The sequence below is a fragment of the Tyto alba genome, unplaced genomic scaffold (assembly GCF_018691265.1).
Source record: "Tyto alba isolate M040663 unplaced genomic scaffold, T.alba_DEE_v4.0 Super-Scaffold_40, whole genome shotgun sequence".
Lineage (NCBI taxonomy): Eukaryota > Metazoa > Chordata > Aves > Strigiformes > Tytonidae > Tyto > Tyto alba.
The window spans coordinates 11,510,673-11,521,031 of record NW_024881316.1 but is presented as its reverse complement, the minus strand read 5'-3'; the positions used below and the strand labels follow the sequence as shown (position 1 = coordinate 11,521,031).

The 10,359-nt window shown below is 40.8% G+C and overlaps 1 protein-coding gene across 1 annotated transcript; it reads right to left on the bottom strand.

Annotated features, from left to right (window-relative positions):
- Positions 1 to 610: 610 nt before the first annotated feature.
- CGA (glycoprotein hormones, alpha polypeptide) lies at positions 611 to 9,345 on the bottom strand. The gene is made up of 4 exons (XM_009968901.2): positions 9,247 to 9,345; positions 3,564 to 3,670; positions 2,456 to 2,640; positions 611 to 1,019 (listed from the first exon to the last, which is right to left on the bottom strand). Exons 2-4 carry the CDS (start codon positions 3,661 to 3,663, stop codon positions 942 to 944), a joined length of 363 nt encoding a protein of 120 aa, XP_009967203.2. The 5' UTR covers positions 3,664 to 3,670; positions 9,247 to 9,345; the 3' UTR covers positions 611 to 941.
- Between the last annotated feature and the right edge of the window lie 1,014 nt (positions 9,346 to 10,359).

Below are 10,359 nucleotides of genomic sequence, written 5' to 3'. Positions count from 1 at the left end.
CCACACCTGCAAGTAGTTCTGCTAGAGACCCCGATCTAACCCCCTACAGTTGAACTAGTACTATCTCTAAAATCCCAGTTTATGATATTAAGATCATGTATTCTGACTTCATATTCTGTAGTCCTCTTCTCACTTAACGTACTCCCTACCTTTCCCATTTGTATATCTGGGTCCAGCTCATTGCATTTGGGAATTACTAAAGTCCTACATCGTGTCACTCAGGCATACATTAAACAGCTAATACTGTTGTACCACTCCTCTATTCCACCACTGCTACATGAAACTGAACAATTCTTTATAACATCTGATTCTGCATCCATTTACCTATCTATATGGGAGGAGATTAAGTTCAAATTAAAATAAGAGATGGCACAGAAAGACAGAGAACCATGCATAGATAATATACTGTTACACTTTTTGCCCACAAGGTAAAGAAAAAATGGAAGAGAAACAGGAGAAACAAAATGTTGAGTCTTCAAAAAATCTAATCACTAAATGAATAAGGGGAAATTATTGCTTCTTTTTCTGTCCACTTTCCCATTCCTCCCTTCCTCCTTCCCTCCCTCTACCATAAAAAAAAAAAAAAAAAAAAAAAAAAGAAATCTAGAAATTAACTGCAGCAGAATCTTTTTTCTGTTTTAAGCTATTAAATCATCATTTTTCCTCAAGAAACATTGATGATTTAACTGCCAGTTTATTTTAAAAATAGATCAAGCATTCGGTTGTCATGCAAGTGCTGTATTTTATCCCTAATGGAAATAATTAAACTTACTTAAATGCATGAAGAAGCAAAAAGGAAATAAAACAGCCATCCATCTTATTCAAAGGTCTACATGGTGTCTTGACCAGAAAACATAAGATTTTACACAGCAGTGCTATAAATGCTGAAAAACAAATATTCCATTCACTGTTGTCCTTGATCGTTAACAAAGGGACAGGCTTTAGGATTTATGATAGTAGCAGGTACTGCAGTGACAATCTGTATGGTTCTCTATCTTCACATTGTCCTTAAGGGTAATCTTAAAAAAGAAAACACACACATATTACAAATAATTAGGATTAGCTACACAGTAAAAACAGCATTCTCAAGTATAAGATGCCTGAAGCCTTTTTCTTAACCACAAGGTACACAGGCTTTTGGGGGGTACATGTGCTAGAAGAGCCTCAGGATGCCAACCTGTGAAGCTGCATCACTAGCAGCTTTCGGAGCTGTAAAGAGGTTTTCAGTAGTGACATGCATAGTGACACAGTTTGGTGTCCTTAATTTGGCACTTCTTAAAGTGTCTAATTTTCAAGAAGTGTCAAGTAACCAATCCATGAAAAATAAGGAAATGTCCTTAAAATATTTCACATAGGGATTATAAAAACAGAGACCACAAACACAGTGAATCAGCTTTATTTTTAATTTCAACCAAATTCTAGTTGCTGTCTCAGGGCACATATGATTTTGCCAGTTTAGAAAAAGATCTATGCTCTACTCAGATGAAGAGCCAGGATGGGTTTAGCTGTAGGTGTCTATGGGCTCCCAGCACAGCCAGTGGAGACCCAGAGCTCTGTTCAGCTGCGCACACAGAGCTGCCAGTTACCATCTGAGAAGTCAGTGGGGATATCACCAAGCCTCCCGTTGCCATTCTAGAAGGACTTTTATGGGTCCTTTGTCTGTCAGCCACACACAGATGTCTTCAGTACCCCAGGGTATCTCGAATGGCACCAAATCTGTGAGTGGGTAACTGAACTGAGCCTCTAGTCAACACACTTAATAAGCCTGATTCAGATCACCATAAGATAGACACGCCAGCTTGTTTCAACTAGCTCACCATTTATTACATCAAATTTAAGGTTTATTCACCTGGAGCCGAGTCACTGCCAAAATAATGAGCTTTAGCAGAATCTCTCTTTAAAAGAACCTTCCAGATGAGAGTCTTTAATGCTCAAAGTAGTTGCACATGTTTACAGTTCCCTCTTGGTATTGAAAGTAAAACACAATCTCAATTAATCTAATAAGCACAGCTGGTTTTGATCCCTCATTCCTATATATGTAATTAATAGTATTGACCAGCCACCTTCGCAGAGAACTCCTGACTATGCAGGAAAGAAGCAAAGTAAATGACTTCTTAAAATCAAATACACACTGCATAGTGTTTAAGGGGAGGGTATACATCCAGGAGAGTTGAAAATGAGGGGATAAAAAGCCCACCACCAGAACTGCAGGTGTCACGAGTCAAAGCAGTTTCACTGAAATCAGTGGTATTGCACCAATTTCCACATCCTATCTGAATATCAGACTCGGTACTGGCTGACACTTTAATTTCCTCTTTGGATATAAATGCCAGGGATGCTTCCCTCAAATAGTTCTCCAATGTCCTCCAGCAAAAATATATTCTTTTCTATTCACTGCTTCAGCTAAACATTGCATCCTAAAAGAAGCTTAAATGGGTCTCATTCACACCCTCACCTTGGTAAAAGCCTTTGCTACGCAGCACGTTGCTTCTGATGTAATGTTTTTTGGAACGAGCATGGTCTTCTTGGACCTCATTGGAGTGGGATAGGCCCGGGAGAAGCAGCACCCAGTGCACTGGTAAATGGGCGCTCCTGGCTTGGAGAAGAATCTGTTCTCCCCTAGCTTGCACTCTGGACAACCTGCCATAAAAATATAAGAAAGATAATTGTACCTGATCTCCATCTGTATTTACATTTTCAAAAAGAAAGGGAAAGTGCAGGCGGTAAGAGGAAGCACAGGCCACATTCTGTTGCTTGACTTCTGCAGAACAGAAAAGTACAGACACCAAAGGTCCTCTCTTTAGCGTCCTTCAAGTCTCCAATATGCACCAGCTGTAAAACTAGAATGTGGCTAAGGAAGGCACAAGCATTACTGTATCTTTTCTGGATTTCTTTTCAATTTTGTTGACAGTTGTGGAGGGCTTTTTGTACGTCTACTGCACCAGGTGTCCCTAGAAAACTTCCTACTAGCTATAGTTATATAGCACCAGTAGGATTTGTAGTGCTTCTTAGACATTGACTGTTTTCAAGCAAGACTCTATCAAGAGTTTTAAAAATATCCAGCGATCCTGAGAATTTTGTAGCTCATGTTTTTCTATATTCAGTTTCCATAACCTCCAAAACACCCCTAAAATCTTCTCAATATGCCTTTCATAGAATGCTACACCACCAACATCCCATATTTTGGGATATACAGAGGAAAAATATTCTGCATATTATGAGGGGAAGCTATTGTTCTGCTGTCCCTGATGTTATGTTGTCATTTAGATCTCAGGAGTACAGAAACCAGCATGTTTCTATTTGAAAGTGTTTCAAGGATTAAGACCACCCACATCAAGATGAGGACATGGTCATCTGGGAGACTCTTGATGTGGAAAAGTCAAGTTTAGAGAAGAAATAGGAAGTACAGCAAAATTATCTTGATTTATTACACCTTCATATCTCAGTGTCAATAAATGCAAACAAATGATATGATTTATGACCACATTTATAAAACATGTGAAAGTTTAATTAATACTCTTTACAAATAATTGCCCTATTTCTGAATGCTGAAAGCAGCTTACCCTGCATGAGAAAGTCTCCATCTGGGAAGGCATGAAGAAGATGCAGAAACACAGACAAAATGGTCAAAGTGACAGCTGCATACTTCCCGTAGCAATCCATGATCTGTCTGGAAATACAAATATACACATTTTTAAAGGACTGTTTTGCACTGAGTACAGTACCGGTATCTAGGCTACACACTGATACAGCATTCAGTGCAAGTAACAGAGACAATTTAGAACCAGGATCGGAAGCTGAAAATGCAGTGTACTGATGTGCATTTTATATGCTCAGAAAATTGACTTCATCACAATAATAAAAATGTGCCTTTCTTTCTGGCCTTAACAATTTTTTTCCCTGAATATTAACATAAGCCACAGCACATAAACTTCAAATGTCATAACTGTCTAATATTTATGGTAGACTGGATAAAGCCAGCAAATGCTTATGGAGAAGATGAAAGAATCTGCAGAATCTGGGACATGGAAAGACCAGTTTCAGGGAAAATAATTTCACATCAGGACATAATTTCCTGAACCAAGAGTCAGATTATTCGTCCCTACACTGAAATAGCCTCAAATTGTGCCAGGGGAGGTTTAGGTTAGGTATTAGGAAAAATTTCTTCACCAAAAGGGTTGTCAAGCATTGGGACAGGCTGCCCAGGGAAGTGGTTGAGTCACCATCCTTGGAGGTATTTAAAAGAGATGTAGGTGTGGCACTCAGGGACAAGGCTTAGTGGTGAACTTGGCAGTGCTAGGTTAAACGTGGGACTCAATGATCTTAAAGTTCTTTTCCAACCTAAATGATTCTATGATTCTTTGATTCTATGACTTCTTTAGTGCCAACGTCCCCATAAACAGATTTTCACAGTCCTTTTGTGTGGTGGGAGAAAGCTCCTCCAATCTATGTAATTAGGGAGGCACCACATACTGTGCTCCAGAGCACCCAAGGAGGCATGGTGCAGAGAGAGATCTCAGGGAGGCTTGAAACAGCCCCAGGGCCACCTGCGTGGTCTGGGGAGTGTTAGGGAGTTCAGCATCACTGCAACATTCTGGACTGAGATCTCTTTTAGGCTTCATTTTACTGATTCAGCAACTTGGCTTTGGGGTTCCGAGTAACAGAAAGTTGGTTTGGTATAAAAACATCCTGGTTGGCTTGAAATTCTAAAAATCTTTCCAAAAGATTAATTCTGTGCAAGAAGACTACATGCAGCACTGCACATCTGTCCTTCTACAGCTAGCACATGAGATGAAGTGGCCAGAAATAGCATATCGCTTGTTCTCTGGGTAATTCAACAGTAATGGTGTTGTGTGGCTATATTTGATCCAGATCAAATCTATACCACAGGGTAATACATTTTTCAGAGAAGATTAACTGGGGGAACCATAATATTAAAGATGCAGAATATGTAAGTTGTAACTGTATGAATATCATATGAAATTCTCTGCTCGATTTTTAAAAATGTGTTTACTTTTTTTATTGCTATTCACAATAAGCTTGCATAGAGTAGAGAGGGAACGAAACCTCAGTTCTCTCTATATCCAAACATCAGATGTGCTAAATAAGGGCTACACGCAGATTGACAGGATGCTTTTTGGTAACTACCACAGGACCTTTAAAAGTATTCTGGAGCATTTTGTTCCAGCCTGGTCATAGACAAAAACTGGTTATAAACAGGTCATAAGAAACTGGTGTTTCTTTTGGGCCAGAGAACTGGTATGTGCCTGCGGCATGGTCTAGGAGGAGCTCCCTCACTGGAAAGCCAGGCAAGATCTGAGTCAGGTTAAAGATGCCACATGCATTTTCAGGTCTTCATGTTATGAACATGTCATCAACTAATGCTACTTTTAAAAATATTGGATTCATCTGAGCTATGCACACATAAAACAAAATACTGACCCTCACTTCTGCTGTTGTCAGTGTTAAAATATAGGATTTTAGACATGAAGTTTGTAATCTTCCTTTTCAAGCACTAAGCACTGTACTGACAATTTCGTTGTGCCCAATCACAGACCGTTTTGGCCCAGTCTCTCACTCAGAAAACAGAAATTCCCACTTAAAATTATTTCCTTCTAAAGCATAGGCCTGAGCCCTTCCTTTAGAAATGAACAGGAATGACTTATATCCCATAGTGAAGTAAATGGGTCCATGGAGAAAGGATGCATAAAGGATGCTGATGTATTAAAACCCCCATCCAGGGCAGCCTGTGCATGTGACGGAGACAGCAGCGCTCCTTAACCAGGCTGGCCAGGGACAGCCTTGTCTTGAAGGATTGAGTCTCAAGGTCTTTTCACACAGAGACACAGTGCACATTTCAAGAGGGGGACTTTCCCTTCCCTTGCAGATTATTCTGTGAGGGATTCTGGGCTGACCACTGCTACCTTCACCCTGAAGAGAGGGTGTTTGGCTCTGGCTGTGCAGCAGCACTTGGTTCTTTGGCCCCAATTGCTCCTGACTGGCTTCAGTCAAGCACCCCAGGCAACATCCCAAGCCCGCGGCTCCTAATCACCAAACTATTTACCTGCCTTCTCAGAAACATTATCTGGTCATGCAGATCTCTCCTCCTCTTCAGTCTGAGATGCCAGCAAGAAAGAAATTGATCTTGAAATTTGGTGGAGGTTATTTAAGCATGCTACACTGCTCAGACAAGGCACTGCCAACCCTAACCATGAAAGATGGTAGAAAATCAAGTATAATTAAACAAAGACAGCTTTCACATGATGGAAATATATTTCTTTGCAGATTTTGCACATACACAGCAGAATCCCTTCAAGGACTGCCACAATGATGCAAAAGTTGAAACAATGCCTACTCACACTTGGAGGGAGAGGCAAATCTGAGGTGGTCCAAGGAGTGAAGTCACTTGCTTGGTATCATTATCTGAAAGTGAACCTGAAGCACTGGGATGTGTGCAAAGAGAGTATCGATTAGCAGAGGGATGCTCCATCACTGTACAAATTCCCAGAGATACATGGGGACGTGAGGCTGCTACGCACAGGTCAGCAGGTCTTGGTTCATTGATTAAACAGACTCACAATGCAGTCATCAAAGGTAGAGGTTCAGATGGCAGCAGAGCACAGGCCCTGCAAGGTAGCTTTGAAACCCGGAAACAAAATCAAAGTGAGCTCCATCCTTGCAGCAATCAGAAGAAGATCATGCCCAGGCAGAGGAGGCTGAGACAAAAGGCAAGATGACAAGAACATGGCCCTTGCCTGATTGGGGTTAGTGAAGTGGAAAGAAACAAAGTCTATGAACAAGACCCATGTGCAATGCTCTCTCATGCAATGAATGAAAACACAGAAGTGGAAACAAGCCTCTTTCTAATTAAGACAGCAAAAGCTAGAGGTAAAAGACTGATCTGAAGCCCAGCTAAACTGAATGGCTATGAAGACAATGAAGTTGCAATTAACAGGTGGCAAGTGTTGGGTGCTGGGTACAAGTAACTTTGCCTCCTCCCTCCCACCTGCCCAGCAAGTCAGTTCCTGCTGGCAGAAAATAGCAGATAGGGGAGTGAAAAGCAGCGGATAATGAACAGGAAGAGAATCCACTGGCAGCAATTGCAGAAACACTAGAAAGAAGCATTTGGAAGAGGTATCAAAGAGCCAGTTCAGTGTATGTATATAAGTATGAATGCAGGCTGAATGCAACCTGTAGTTACTCATCTTTGCTTGGGCTGTTACCCCAAACCCATCCCGGTACAAGAAATAGTCTTCTGATGCTAGTCAACACGTGGCAAAGGAAACAGGGAATGCCGTTAACACGGTAGTCCCACAGAAGCATTGAACGTGGCGCTCGGGTTTCTGAGAAACAGCTGCCAGCTCTTTGCACCCTGTTTCCTCAACGAGAATAACCTGTGTCTGCAGCAGAAAGGTGGTCTTTCACACCATTTACATCCATAGCCTCCTATGATTCTGCCAAACGTTTTGGAAACTGAATGGAGCTCAGCCACATCTATGGAGTTGTGCTGAATAAATTTGCTGGATCCCTCCATCTAGCAAGCAAGGAGCTTTTTTAAGGTTATTCATTGTATATGCTCTCTCCAGCCCCATAGAATGGGTGTGACCGGTGACAGACTTACCATCACTGGGACACAATTTCACAGTTTAATGTCAAGCCCTGCTCCATCCAAGGGGACATTCCCCAGAGTGTGAGAAGCCTCTGGAGAGACTCATGCACCAGCAGGAGAAAAGTCAGCCTTTTCCAAACAACCTGTTTCCACATCATCCTGAGCCTTTTGGTAGCCTGGATGCTCCAATGGCTCAAATAAGAAGCCAGCCACAGGAATAACACCACAACCCTTGACTGATTATTCCATGACTTCATGCTCATTGCTGAAGATACAGTGGCATTCTCCATCCTAATTTTTCTAAGAACACACAATGTTATGATTTGGTACGTTGTAAGGGTTTGAGGCAATCCCAGAGGGAAGTTGTTTAAATTACATTAACCAAAAGGGGAATTGAAATTGCAGTTTTGCACTTCCTCTATTGAGTCAGACTGACTGTCAGGCTCATACCAAAACACCAAAGATACCTGTCAGTAAAACCCAGATGTGATCTTCTTTACTCTTCCAATGGGACAGCCATTTTGCCTGATGATCTTACTTTGTTTTTTGACTGTGCCCATGCTGCTAACCCAGTTAAGTGTCTAGACCACATATTTCATCTCACCATCAAATCACTAAATATTATCTTTCTTAAGCTATTGGAACATTATAAAATACATTAATTTCAGCAGCTTTCTTTGAAAGATGGTCATTTTAAGTCTTCCCCAGCAGTTAAAGTCTCACCTCATTATTTGCAATATCTCATCCTTTTCTGTAAATAAGTTATCATGTTATCAGTTACCACCACAACAACAGGCGATCACCTGTATTTGCAAACAGGCTTTCTGTTCAGGTACACATGGGACTCTGTGGTTGTCTTCACATTCACGTAAAGCTCCACTGGATCAGAATCCCTTGCCTAACTCTGTGGTCCGTGTCCTGGCATAGACGTGCCAGCAAGCTCTGTTCAACGGGCATCCTTTGTACTCATTGTACGAAACAACCTAATGTTTTCAGCATAAACTTAGGACGTACCTCTATACTTTTCCATAGAGTGACGGTGGTGCTGTCATACCCAACAGCAGCTAAACACTTTTGCACATTGTGTTCTTCTCTTTCTGGGATGCTTGGCCAGTAGGTACGGCTGTGCCACAGCAGCAGTGAACTACAGCTGCCAGTGCTTCTCTTGCAGACCAGTGTCATGTACACAGTAACCTGTTAGCAAACTGCTGAGGAATGAGAAATCTTCACTAACATTTTTTTTTTCCTTCCTTTAACATACTTAATTGTGACTGTCAATTTAAAGACTCTAAAAGACGTGTTAGTATCACAGATTGTGCAACGTTTGACATTTGACACCATCACCATTGATCAGGAGTAAAACACAAAGTTACTGATGAACAATTACCAGACCCAAGCAGAAATCACAAAGTATCAACATTTAGCTGCAATACAATTCTAGAATCTCATTTTCTCTTACAAAGCTAGTTTAACCCAAAGAACGGATGTTTTAGTCCAAAGCAACCTTTAAGTTAATTTTCAAAGTAAAAACTTTGACAGAACAGAAGAAGAAAACTTTCAGAGAGAAGGGAAAGAGAATGACAAAAAATATGCAATTGTTCCTCTTTAACAGCAACAAAAATCTAAAAATATATTACCTTCCTTGTTCAACAAGAATAAATCAGACTGATGAGAAACTGCAGGATGGTGCTTGAAGGGGAGCTGTCCTTGATGCTTGGATGTACGTTCCCAAAACTGATGTATGAAAAAGTTGCATCTTCCTTTTATACCCGTAAAGCTAAATCATATTCCTCGCCCACATCTAAGCCATAGGATCAACTGTACATTTTATCTAATGACTGAACATTACTTTATGTAATTACCAGCCCACCATGCTGATCTTATCGTCTACTTGACTTTCATAGAGATTATTTTTTTTCTTATATAATGAGAGAAAGGTCAACTTGCGAGCACAAACTCAGTGCTGTACGAATTTCCTGGGGAACTCAAATATCGAGCACCCAGTCATTTGCTGCAGTGTTCAGTGAACAGAATCTCATTTTTAAAAAGGAAGAGTTCCTAAGGTTTCTTAACGTTTCTTAATAAACTGGAGAATAATATTAAAAAAAAAAAAAAACAAAAAAAAAAAACAAACAAAAAAAAACATTAAACACTTCTACAGCAATGGCACTGTTTTAGCAAAGAATAACAAAATAAAGAGCATCAGAGATCTATACAAACATTTAAAAGAATATTGTCCATTTGAATTTAATGCCCAGAGAATGAATGCACAGATAAATATAGAAGGATTGCCTTTATAAAGGTAAGATTTCTGGCAAGGTCTCGTCCTGTTTTTAGAGTAAAGCTAATGCAATGGAGCCACTTCTGAAAACTGCACCAGGGTGCAGATTTGTAAGGCTTAGGGACTTGCAAATCCTCAATTTCTAGTGACAGAGTCTGTGCTGATGCTGGCTAAATAAGACAGGTCCCACTTTGCCTTCTGGCACTGAGGTGCAGCAGCACAGCAGGGCTTGAACCCACTGAACCCTTCCCTCCCCCTTCCCAAAAGAGATCACATCCAAACCCCTACTGGGAACAGCCCCTGGCAATGCAGACAGTCCTGGGTGGGTGCTCAAGGCCATTCCTGCAACCCTAGTGTGTTTTCACAGGGTGATTCACTTCAGATGTCAGAAGTTAACTGCCTAAACCTGAGTTACTCATTCTACACTGCTTTTATAGTCAGTGGAGAGAAATAGACCTAAACATCTGTT